We start from the raw sequence: 13925 nt of genomic DNA, 5'->3' as shown, positions 1-13925 counted from the left end.
ATAAAAGCTGTTTGTGGTCTACTAAAGAAGTTTACAGATTCTAAAATGTAACGTATGTTTTTATAGTACAATTGTTTAAAAAACAAAAACAATTGTACTGTAAAATTACATTAAATGTAAATTTAGACCTATTAAAGTTATTCACTGTTTATAATATGGAAACTTTAGTAGAAACTGGTTTTTACTGTAGCATTTTTACTTTCTTTACTGTTAAAATCACAATAATTTTGTACAGTCTGTTCACACTTAAAATCTGATATTGGCTACAATTAAAACAACAATGTGAACAGCTATACAAAATCAGGTCTGAGCAAAAATCAATCGTAATTGAGCATTAAGGCTTGCAGTGTTAATGTAGCCTAAGTATTAAGCACTTTGTTTTATTATCTCCTGACAGTGTTTTTTTTTTATATTTTAAGAATAAATGGGGTAAGCAAAAATGACAAACTGTTTCTTTGCATTTATTTTGAATTTTTACTATGTTAATTATCCTCACATAATAAACAGACAAACCTGAACTTTGTATTTGTTGGAAATTACTTGATGGATCTCTAAACTTCTCATATACATTGGTCTAATGTGATTTAATATTTTCACATATAGGTAGAATTTTTTTTTTTTTTTTTGTACTACTGTCTGTTAAAAATAAATGAAAAGAAACCAAGCATAAAATATATATTTTTTTTTCCTGTTGTACCGAAATTGTATTGAACCATGACCCCCGAAACAAGGTATGTACCGAACCATGACCTCTGTGTACCATCCCACCCCATTATATAATTATGGTAACTATATAGTATACTGGTAACTATAAACCCTCCACCTTTCCCGGCAACACCTGTATAGATCTGCTATGGTTAATTTCATGTATGTTACATGTGCAGCAGCATAATTTCTGTGGATGTACTGGCAGCAGCAGCACTGTGGCAGATCTATTCCACCCAAACCAAATACATTAACATTGTCATGTCCATACCATGCCAATATTTCCAAGAATTGACATGATAGAACTAGTTATCATTATTGTTAGCTTTCTTGGTATGAACGGGTGTAATTTCTCCAATCACCTTGAAAATACCAGTGTGCAATATAGGTTTCTGTGTGTATGTTTTACCTGTGCGCAAGTCCACATGTTGCAGTTCATTCCTCACAAGCCCAAGGTTGTTGGGAACAGAGGTGGCAAAGGACAGAAAACTAGTCAAACTAACCCATTCGATTCCTCTGCAAGAGATGAAGATATCAGAGAACAAAATTAGAACATTTCATCTTTAAATCTAATCAGCAGCAGCGGCTCATATTTTATTAATTTTGCATTGATACAGCTCTTTTCATGTTTATTACTGTGATGTTGCTTTTGAAAGGCAGGGTAAGTGATTTGGTTAAAAAAAAATTGTTATGCTGTTTGATAGTATCTTCACATCCCAATAACATACACTAAGTTACATGGTCTAAAATGTATTTATATACAGTATCTTTATATTGAACTATAAAATATTCATCCAACCATATCCCTTGTTCCAAGGGCTACAATAGGCAGTCCAATTATTTTAGATGAGTCTACCCCCAAAGATTACTGTTATAAACATGAGCCACGTCCAAAAGGTAAAGGGGGAGGTGTTGCTTCAATTTATAACAATGTTTTCAGGATTTCTCAGAGGGAAAGCTTCAACTATAACTTGTTTGAAGTAATGGTGCTTCATATAACATTATCCAGAGAAACAAATGTTAATCCCCTGTGATGTTTGTACTGGCTACTGTATACAGGCCACCAGGGCACCATAAAGACTTTATTAAAGAGTTTGCTGATTTTGCATCTGAGTTAGTGCTGGCTGCAGATAAAGTTTTAATTGCTGGTGATTTTAATATCCATGTTGATAATGAAAAAGATGCATTGGGATCAGCATTTTTAGACATTCGGAACTATTGGGGTTAGACAACACGTCTCAGGACCTACTCATTGTCAAAATCATACTCTAAATCTAATACTGTCACATAGAATTTATGTTGATGGTGTTGAAATTATGAAGCCAAGTGATGTTATCTCAGATCATTATTTTTTACTTTTGTGCAAACTTCATATAGCTAAAACTGTAAATTATTGTTGTCATGAAACCAAAATTATTGTTTCGATACCGACACCAAGTTAAGAATTGCGATTTCAATACTTTTCCTATACTTTTCCTGAGAGGGGAAAATACACTCTCAAATATCATTGCTGTGCTTTATTTTAAAATCTGGACAACATTCTAATCATATAACACATTAATAAATGAACATATAAACATATATTAATATATATGTTAAACATTTGAACAAAATATGCAATATCAAAATCTAAAAAAATAAAAAATAAAAAATAGAGCAACATTCAATGTAAAAAAAGAATACATTGAGCAGCATTATCTTAGTTATCATAAGAAACAGAGTAATAACTATCTTGATTCTGAACTTTGAATAAAAATATGAACAGCAATTATATTAAACAATGTTTCTGAACTCAGAAGATTGAATATCAAAATATAAATAATATCAATTTAAGCAATGGCATTCAAGGTAAAAAATAAATAAATAATAAAATTTAGCAGCAATATCTCAGATATTGTAACTTATTCTGTCAGTTGTGCAACCTTTCCTTTCAGAGGAAAAAACTCAGCCAGTGAGCTTTATTGCACGTCATCTTTATTAAGCGTCATCTTTTTCTACTAAATTGTGGACCGGCGGCCACAGTATCACTTGTGCTCACACATGCAGCCTATTGATGTGCGGGTCGGGTTTTTGTCCAACCCAAGCATCCACTTTTATGAAATAATTTGGCCCGCCCCGCAAATAAAGTAACATTTATTTACCCGCCCCGTGCATCGGGACATCACTGAAGATGCATATATCGAATTGAAATAAATATATCGGCAAGAATTGCCGGCTTTGTCTGGAAATCTTTCTTGGAATTCACTGGTTTGCAATTCACTAGAATTAACCACTTCTGGTTTTTTTTTTTATGAAATTCACTTGCCATTATGAATTATGACACAGCTTGAATTGTTAGTACATTGCGTTCAGTTGCCACTATTTTATGATATTCCAACACAACAGAATGCATGTACAGGTCTATGATACCAGAGAAAAACATGGCTTTTTACCTGACTTCACAAGAATGGACACTTAGCTCTTTGTGCAGGAGGCCACTGGTCAAGTTGTACACCAGCACAGAGCCATTGCTGGTACCTAATGGGCAAACACACAAAACACACAAATAAATGCTGCAGTTGGCTAATTAATATGACTGGATTATTATTTCAATCATACTCAGTAAGTCATTATTATTATTATTATTATTATTATTAATAATAATAATAATAATAATAAAAATAATAATTGGTATTGATTTAGTTGTATTTCCTGTCAACAGATCACAGTTTTCATTCTAATCACTTTAATTATTACTTACATACATTTTTGTTTTGTTTTGTCTTTTATTGCAAATACCAATCATCATAATCATCATCATTGCAAAAATATAATAATAATAATAATTATAATTATAATAATAATAATAAATATTAAACATCATCAAAAATCTCTAATGACACTGTTCACAAAACATCCTGCTCAGACTGAACAGAACATCATTCATCCAATCAGTGGAGGAAAGACGAGTCAGATCTGGCACTGAGAAGAGATTTTAGTGAGAGCAAATGAGGAAGTCTATAAGAGGAAGTAAACTGTTTCAGAGGGCTGAGTGATGGTTTATGAACGGTTTATGTTGAGGGTAGGTTTTTCTGTTAGCTTTCATAGAAATGTGTAGATTAAATGAATGAATCATGATTCTACTTCTTATGCTCAGCAGTGATATTATTGATCCGTGCATGTTCATTAATATGTTTCATTAAATTGTGACCATACATCAGCTGAATTCCACCGAAAACAATTGAACAAGCACAACTGAAGTTGTGACCAGCAAACATCCTACACAGATGCAATGCACTGACTAGTGACAACACATTGACAATCTGTGCAACCCTAAATTGAATTGTGATGCGTTTCAAATTATGAGGTTGTTGGTGATACCCAGTCCTAAAATAGATATTTATGGTGGCCGAGATAGATCATGGCACTGAAGAAACACCAGCAAATTAAGAAAAAATCATCATCAGTTTGACAACACATGTGCTGCAAATAAACACATAGCAACCAGATATATTCTGAGGACTTATGAGGTCCTTAAACATTTATTTACATCTATTTACATTTATTCAATTAGCAGACGCTTTTATCCAATGCGACTTACAGATGAGGACAGTGGAAGCAATCAAAAACAACAAAAAGAGCAATGATATATAAGGGCTATAACAAGTCTCAGTTAGGTTAACACCGTACACGTAGCATGGGATTTTAAATAATATGATAAATAAAAAATAAAAAAGAATAAAAAAAGAACAGAGCAAGCTAGTGTTAGAGATCTTCACACACACACACACACACACACACACACCATTGCATAATAAATGAAAAGAAAATAGAATACAAAAAGATTAGAAAGGTAGTTTTTTTTTTTTTTTTTAAAGAATAGAATAAGAATAGTGAGTGTTAAAGAGGGTCAAATAAAGATGGAAGAGATGTGTTTTAAGCCGATTCTTGAAGCTGCTCGGATTGAGTTGGGGGAGGTCATTCCACCTTTCAACTACTTCCATGAATGCCAGTTTTGGTCAGTATATTGCAAATAGTGGAGTCATGAACAGTGATCATTAGTGTTGCAAGAGAGGCCTGCAGTTTCCCTTGGGTCTTTTGTGACTTCCCGAATTGCACTGTGTTCTTGGAGGATAAAGAAATATAATGGAAATAATGGCTCTCACTGTAGTTATTTAGAGTCCAAGAACCTTTGCTGTTTCCCTTTGCAAATTCTTGCTGTTGAAAAGTTCTAGAAAAGTGTTGATTTAATTGAACATTTAATTGCATCTAGTCCAGGCCTAATGGTTAGAGGGTTGGACTCCCAATCGAAGGGTTGTGAGTTCTAGTCTCGGGCCGGACGGAATTGTGAGTGGGGGTAGTGCACGAACGGCTCTCTCTCCACCTTCAATACCACGACTTAGGTGTCCTTGAGCAAGGCATCGAACCCCCAACTGCTCCCCGGGCGCCGCAGCATAAATGGCTGCCCACTGCTCCGGGTGTGTGCTCACAGTGTGTGTGTGTGTGTTCACTGCTCTGTGTGTGTGCATTCCGGATGGGTTAAATGCAGAGCACAAATTCTGAGTATGGGTCACCATACTTGGCTGAATATCACTGAATGTCACTTCAGCTGAACCACATGAATGCACTTTCATAGATTTTGTAATTAGTAACTACAGGGGCAAATGTATTTGTGACGAGTGGGGCGGGGCCAAGAGACGTTGGGAACGAGGAGGGAAGCCAGATGTAGAGATGTAGGTCTCGAGTCCCACGTAGGAAGGATATAAAACTGGAGCGACGACCGTGAAGGACGAGAGAGGACCAGGCCTGGGCCATTATTTTATGTTTTGCTTTTTATTTATGCGCACCAGTCGTCCGTGAGGGGCTGGTGCGCTGTTTTGTGTTTATTTGTGATTATTAAAGTTTCATTTTGATTTTCCGCCGATTCCTGCCTCCTTCTTCCCAATGAGTATGGAGATAATATCATTACAATATTGTTATTTAGATATTAGATAACTGTTTTGTTTAATAGAAATAATATAATTTAAAACTGCATTTTGTGTTTAAACAGATTGCCTTCGCTTTATGTTTGATATACATAAGCATGAGCTAAGCATGACACGTATGCAAAAACAAGATGCTATTCGTGTCAATATTGCACACCCCGATCATAAAATAAATTTTATTATTTTTCATTAGCGGAAACTTTTGACATTCAAAATACTACGGACTAATATAAAATATAATCAACATTTACCTGTTGACTTCTTATAACTTCCACCCAACTCCTAGCCAGTTCCATACAAAAAGCATTCAAGCCAAACTAAACATATTCTGGGCTTGACGCTCATGGCACAAGCAAACAGCACCCAAGACAAAGCCAGGAAGCCACTGTTCAGGATTTTAAAATGTCTTTATGTTGTATTTATTAAGGGCTGAGATTGTACACCAACACTTTGCTGTTTGTGTGTGTATTATCCTTTGGGTTTTGTTTACTGTGTGGAGATGTGCTGATATCATGTTTGGTCTCGTTCTGTATTGCATTCAGTGTTTGTGCTTGCTCGTCAATTTGTTTAAAAAAAAAATAAGTAAAGTGTGTTCAAGCGCCAGCAGAAAACAGTGAAAAAATATTAAGAGAAGCAGTCTTTATCAGCGAAGGTTAAAAACGGCTTGTGTGTATCAGAGACAATTTATAAGAGACATGCCATTTCCTCAATCCTCAATGCAACTATATAAGGAAAACCCGTAACGGCAAATGGCAGTTGTATGCACATGTCCCGCCACTTCCGCTGGAAACCCAAACGTCTGCTTTTAACAGTCAAGTCGGGAAACATTTAAGCCTTTTTTATCATATTTTACTTTTGTTTTACTATTGTTTCTATACATGTAGTTTTTATTTCCTGGTGACCATTGAAGGTGCAGTTCTAACTCTCTGCCCATTCATTTATATAGGAGCCCGGTCTTGTTAGTCTGAAATAGCTGCCCGGAGGCGTTGCCAAGATGGCGGCGGAGTGGCATGACTTGCCTAAAAGGACTTTGTGTTAGGTAACGCTTGTTTTGTTTACTGTGTGGAGACATGCTGATATTGCGTTTGACCCATTGATCTATACACAAATCGTTGCGAACTCTATGGGCGCCGCCATCTTGCCGGCCGCCATTACTGTGTGCCTGCGAAGTGTGACAGTGTGGCACTTGCCGGTGCCCTCAAATGACATTTCAATGAAAGCGGATCCTGCTCATTAAAGAAAATGTCTGGTGAAAGGGAACATTGGGTAGATGATGTCAGGCAGTGGCCAAAACTTACTGATAAAGGTCATTTATTGACAACCTACTGTAATAATGTAAAAATATGTAATTTTATTACAAAGTGGATTAATTGATGACAACAATAAAACTGACACTGTCATTACTAGCTGTGTTGCTAATATGTTTACAAGTTTCAAATAACTATTAGGCCATCCTTAAAAATATTCTTGTTTGCCAATAACCTGACCGACCCAATTAATTATTTTTTTCCCCTTTTAGTCCGACCGACTTGCCGAATGTAATTGCGTCAAGACCCACATATTTTTTTTTTTACTCTTCAAACAACTAACACAAATGCAATAAAATGTGAGACACACACAATTGACGCTTTTCATACGCTCTCACGCCACACATCCATTTTCTCACGCACAGAAAAATTGCGAAGCAAAGAGGACACTGAGACTGACAGATTAGACAGAGCAAGTTACTTATGATAGAAAAACAAACCTCAGCTCTCAGATTCTGTCAATTTTATTACAAAATTCAAACAATAAATACTCCTCCGCTCGACCGGGAACTCTGTGTAATCCGCATAACCGTAAACATGCGCAGTCAATGTGCAACAAAGGTTCATGAATTTCACAAACAGTTTTATTCCAGACCTGTAGTTTTGTGCTGTTGTTAAAACGGCCAACCACAAAACACACTCTTCCCGGCATTACTGGACAGCACACGTACTAAAAAAACTAAATAAAAATAACTTTTCGTACGGGACCAACACACTACTTCTGCTACTTCCTTACCAGCATGGCACGCAGTAATGTCGGCGCTGCTTTACTTCCGTGTTTCGCTGGATTTGTGCATAATATAGAGCTGGATTGCTCATGACGTCATGAAAGCGAAGCTGCCGCGCTGCCATATTGATAATCCCTAGTGTGTGTAAACGTTCTATTGAATTAATAGGAATTTGTATGATTTTAATGAGAAAACATCATATAAGTCATCGTTTAGTACCTCTGTAGTATCTCTGAAGTATCTCTGTACATTACTACTAGGGCTGGGATATACGATAATTTTTTTAATGATTAATCTAGCGATTATTTTTTCGATGCATCGATTAATCTAACGATTATTTTTTTCAGACCGATTCGATTTTGATTATCTCCCCATTAATTGACTACTAACAATTTATACATGTTGATTTACATATCTGAATGAAAAAAACATGAATTCCTTAACATTGCAATATATGTTTATTGCTCTTAAAATTACAATATAAAAGACTGACTAAGAATGCATTACTTTGCACTTTTATAGAGATAGCATTCAATAAAACCTTGAAGCCTTGAAAACACATAGCTTACTGAACACATAGGGCCTAGCTTACTGAAAAAAGTTCTTCTTTCAGATGAAAATAACAACATCTTGATGTCTAGCATTCAATAAAAAGGTCACCCAAAATACTTGTTTAGAGCAATTGAAAGAATACAGTAACCAATGTAAACTTGAGGGCTTTAAGCTAATACAGAGAGTGCTTTTCCAAAAAAATAAATAAATAAAAATTAACAGGGAGCCAGCAGCCTGTCATGGAGAAAAAAAATCTCTGAATGCTCCACGTGAAACTTTGGCGTTCCGCACTTTTTCTATCGTGTTTAATGATTTTGATTAATATGCACAATGGAGAGAGAGAGCAAGAAGCGCTCGTGTTGTTTGAAGACTGTGAGTGTGCACGCACAGCCGGGGCTCTCTCTCGTACGCGCCCTGTCAGGCGCAGCGATCAAATAAGATCAATGCAAAAAAAAAAGATCAATGCAGAAAAACCCCTGGATTGGTTATATAACGTTGGACAGAATGTTGATCTGACAATCGCGTATATTCAGCGCACATAAGGTAAACGTTTTTTAGAGAAATAAAAACAGGTCAACGAATCGATGCGCATATTTTGCGTCAACGTATTTTTTGTCGACGTATTTTTCGTTGTCCCACCCCTAATTACTACAATGCAAACACCCTAGGCATGTAAATAGATTTTTTTTTTTTAAATGTCGGGAATTTTCCCAACTTATAAAAAAGCTATGTTCATTACAGTAGCTAACATCATGAACATTATAAACATCTGATGGACAAGACCTCAACATATAACAAACGACAAAGTGTTCATTCTGAAATATGAAGAACGATTTATGTTTTGTATACCTTTATTTGCCTTGCACAGTAATTCATTGTTTATTTAATTTAGTTATAGTGATTTTATTCGTACAGTAGCTAACTGCAAATATAGCAACAATGATTTAATTAACAGCATTCATTTTTAAGTAGTTAATGATTTAAAAGGTGGTTAAATATGTTATTAATTTAGCTTACAACATTTCACATGGAAATGGTAATAAACATATGCGTGATTTTGGAGAGTCTGAAATAAATGTTGTTCATTCAGGACAGTAAAAATATACACATCATAATGTATTCAGAGAAATTGACTATATATAGTAAGGATTTAAAGACATGAAGCTTTATTTCCAAGATAGTAAGTTAAGCTTTTCATTTCAGTATAGAGCAATATTAAAAGAGGCTATTGTATTATTCAGTGTAATATATTCAAATCCATTTTAGATACTAATACTTTAATGTTTAATAATTCCTGAATAATTATGTTCATAAAGAAGTAGGCTATATTTTGTGTTGGAATGTTACCTGTGTCGGCAGTGCCCAGCAGACACACCCACCTAAACGATTTAAATAAATCACTTATCCTGCCCCAAAAGACCGTAAACACTGCAGATAACATATGAAGTAAACATTAATTTACATACACATAACATAAAAACTAAGCCCGTTTGACTGAATTGCTTCAAATTTGGTGATTTTAGGTCAGTGGTTTGAAAGTGACACAATGGTGCTCTCTGCCGGTAAGGATTAGCAAAATGGCGGATCGAACACTTCTGGTGGTTTCACTGCGTGTTGGCAGTTTAGAAGGCGATGAGCAATCCAGTCATCAGTGGTTTGGCTTCATTCTATATCCCATATCTTGTCGGTGTCTGCACTTGCTTGGCCATTTGTTGTGAAGAAAATAAGGAAAATGTGTTCAAGCGGTAGCAGAAAATAATGTAAAGAAATACTCTTTGAGAGAAGCAGTCTTTATCAGTGAAGGTTAAAAGCAGCTTGTAAGTGTATTTACCTGTCTCATTAGTGTTTAGTGCAGTTGTTGTTAAAAGGTAATGCTTGTTTTGTTTACGGTGTAGAGACGTGCTGAGATCGTGTTTGGTCTAGTTCTGTATCGTGTATCTTGTTAGTGTCTGTGTTTGCTTAGCCATTTGTTGTGGAGAAAATAAGAAAAGTGTGTCCAGCTGAAGAAATGTAGTATTTTTGTAGACGGATATATATATATTTAAAAAAAAAGCTGTCACGTTAAGACCAAAGAGTGTAAAAACCATCGACTCTACCGGGCAGGCACACTGGCAAAGGATGAGTATAGCTTTTTATTTCTTACTATATTGGTTTTTTTTCGCACATGTGTGTTATTAATGTCTGATTTGTATTATTTGTTTTGTTATTTATTTGAATTTTTGTTAAATTATGTCTGAATTTATTATGTCTCTATAGGTCCCAGGTTGTCTTTATTAAGTTTTAGTATTATAGAATTATATATTATTTATTTTTTTGTATATTTTCTTACATCATTGTACTCCAATACCAATTGTTTTTTTATTTATTTTTTGTTTTATTTTAGTTTTTCATATAAATGTTAAGTTAATGAAATTTTGCTGTATGCATTTGTCATTTCTATCTAATTTATTTCCTTTAAAAATGTTTATAGGCAGTATTTTTAAGTTTTAGCTTTTAGTTTTGGATCTGTTTTAAGCTATTTTAATACTACAATTCATTGCTTCTGTTGTCCTAATTTGATAGTCGCTTTGGATAAAAGCGTTTGATAAATGAATAAATAAAAAAAAGTATAAATCCTGTGGCATGTTTAAATGACTGGTATTTTAATTTGAAGTACTCACCCACAGCCAATAAGGGCTGGTAGTGGTTGATGTTCTTGGTGGTAAGTGGAGGGCACATCCTTAGGGAGAATGGGGGCAAGGGCAGGCCAGACAGCAGGCCTGTCAACAGGAACTTCAGATGTACTTCCTGTTGATTTGCCTGAGGTCGTGGGGAGTCCACTCCAGAAATCAGACTGTGACCTGGAATAGGGACAGATTACATAATTGATCTTACACCATATCAAATAACAGAGCAGCTCTTTAAAGCTGCTGTATAGCCAAATGAGAGAATTAGACAATTAAATAAAGATCATGAAAGACCAGATTTGCTCTGCTCATTTGAAATTAAATGAAAAGATCTGATCTACTATTCAGTCATATTCGCAAACCACACAAACAATTTCCTGAAACCAAATGGTTTAATGGTATGGAGCACATAGGAGGTTTCAGAAGTAAAAATATAATTGCTGGGTTTGACAAACTTTCATGTCTTAATACAGGACTGCAAGTACACCAGATATTCCTCAAGCACAATTGCATAGTTTACATTTGAAATATTTCGTTTGCTTCTATATGGTTTCAAATTGTTCATTGATTGTGTTCACCTGTGTCCATAATCCACCCTGTGTAAACATTCCTCTCAGATTGTTTAATAGTACTTTTTATATATATATATATATATATATATATATATATATATATATATATCCTATTACTACTGAACTAACTGAGATGTAGCATCTATCTATCTATCTATCTATCTATCTATCTACCTAAATATCGATCTATCTATCGATCTATCTATCTATCTATCTATCTATCTATCTATATCTATATCTATATCTATATATATATATATATCTATATCTATATCTATATCTATATATATATATATATATATACACACACACACACACAGGGTGGATTATGGACACAGGTGAACACAAACTAAATATTTCAAATGTATATATATATGTATATATATATATATATATATATAATTAAGACTGCTTATCAAGAAGGTTTGGCAGCAGACTTGCACTTGCACTCTCAGACACTTGCGCATTTGCTAGCGACGTCACTCGCAGTCTTTATTTTTAATTTTGTTCTATTATTTTATAACTTTTTGATTGAATCTAACAATAATTTTCAACAGTAGACAGGTGAGAGAAGGGTCTTGCTGGAGACTTGCACTCGATGTCACTTGCAATCTTTAATTTTTTATTTAATTTTTTTATATTTATTGGTCATTTTTTGTTTGAATATCTCATTGTACAAAAGAAGCCAGGTGGTGAAGACAAGAAAAAAAGAAACTAAATTACTTGCACTCTCCGCTATCTGCAACGACACTGGCAATTGACACAAATTGTACGTGTTACCAATGGAGACAAGATGCTGTGGTGGTGATTAAATGATTAAAAATAATTTAGGACTATAATGCACAGGGTCCTGCAAGAAAAATACAAGACCCGCAAATCCGTAGCCAGAACAGCAGAACATGAACGCAAGGGCAAAGTCTCTCGCTAAGCGTTTTCCTCCTGTAGAAAAACATAAACATTTGGTAAAAACATCACTTAATGCATTAAGATGCTATTTAAATATCAAATTAAATATACCGTATTTAGTACCGTATTTAGTACCGTATTGAGTACCGTATTTTCCACACTAAGGCGCACTTAAAAGCATTTAATTTTCTCAAAAAACGACAGTGCACCTTATAATCCGGAGTGCCTTATATATGGATCAAGGCACTCTGTCAAAATGTTGACATTCCCCAGTCAAACGTTCCCCAAACCCAGTCAAATGTTTGACTGTAGTATCTTCTATTCTATGCGCCTTATAATCCGGTGCGCCTTATATATGAAAACAGTTCTAAAATAACCCATTCATTGAAGCTGTGCTTTATAATCCGGTGTGCCTTATAGTGCGGAAAATACGGTATACAGTATTTTCCTCACATACAACAGAACGTGGCATAATATGTGACACAATGGACTAATAAAGGCCAAACTCAATATACTCCTCTACATTATTAAAAAACATAACTAATATGTACAGGCAAGCAAGTGTGCCCAGATAAAACGCAACACAAAATGTTTCGCGTTGAGCATTTTTCTATATAGAATAAACTGTTTACAGGGGTTTTATATCACTGTCTTTGTCCATTATGCTATATTATGTGTTTTATTTATAATGATTTCCTATTGTAGGAAATGTTTAACATACAATTTAACAAATTGCGTTCTGTACTCGGCTGCTTACCTCTATGGAGTTTATCCTTTTAAAATCACTTAAATCATTTCATATTGCATGTTCATATTTGCTGGTCTGCATATACTTTGAGTCAACAACAAGATATATAGGCTAGGCCTACTGAATTATCTTTATCATCTTAGTCCGTTATTGTGCCACATTAAGCGTTTTGACAAAGTTTGTGCATTGTGTTCATTGCCATCTTCTTGCCTTGTAGTACATTAAATAATTACTATATATCGAGTTTGGTCTTTTAATTGAACTTAATGTATATTAATATTCTGCTGTCCTGTGGCCACGGATTTGCAGGGTCTTGTCTTTTTCTTGCAGGACTCTGTACGTTAAAGTACTAAATTAGTTTTAATCAAAAAGTCACCATCGCAGTGTCTTGTCTCCACTGGCAACATGCACGATTAGTGTGGATTGCAAGTGTCGTCAGGTGGAGATTGCATGGACATTGTAATTTAGTTTATTTTTTCTTTTCTTCACCCCCTGGCCATTGTTGTAAAATGTTGAGAGATTCAAACAAAAAGTAATCAATAAATAGAAAAAAAAAAAGACTGCAAATGATGTCAATAGCAGAAGCGCAAGTGTCTGACTCTTCTCGTGTTTATATGTTCTGGAAATTTTTAACAAGTCAACCATCATGATTCATATATTTTGTGTTATCTGAAAAACAGAACAAAGACAGATAGCAGAGTGTGACCTCAGGTTCTTCTGTCTGAAAATATATATACTCAAATCAAAGGCAGAAGAATGATTCTTGATACACTTTAT

At 34.7% G+C, this 13925-nt stretch overlaps 1 protein-coding gene across 2 annotated transcripts in view; it reads right to left on the bottom strand.

Annotated features, from left to right (window-relative positions):
* wdr11 (WD repeat domain 11) overlaps positions 1-13925 on the bottom strand; it is a 172749-nt gene that overhangs the window by 111904 nt on the left and 46920 nt on the right. For both annotated transcript variants that reach the window (XM_052613981.1, XM_052613980.1), the window contains exons 10-12: positions 10917-11096; positions 3138-3222; positions 1115-1221 (exon numbers count right to left, since the gene is read on the bottom strand). In XM_052613981.1, coding sequence (XP_052469941.1) covers positions 1115-1221; positions 3138-3222; positions 10917-11096 — 372 coding nt within the window. The remainder of the gene's footprint in view (positions 1-1114; positions 1222-3137; positions 3223-10916; positions 11097-13925) is intronic.

This window comes from Carassius gibelio, chromosome A13, assembly GCF_023724105.1.
Source record: "Carassius gibelio isolate Cgi1373 ecotype wild population from Czech Republic chromosome A13, carGib1.2-hapl.c, whole genome shotgun sequence".
In the NCBI taxonomy this organism is placed as follows: Eukaryota; Metazoa; Chordata; class Actinopteri; order Cypriniformes; family Cyprinidae; genus Carassius; species Carassius gibelio.
The sequence above is the reverse complement of the archived record's forward strand: the minus strand, read 5'-3'. Positions and strand labels throughout refer to the sequence as shown.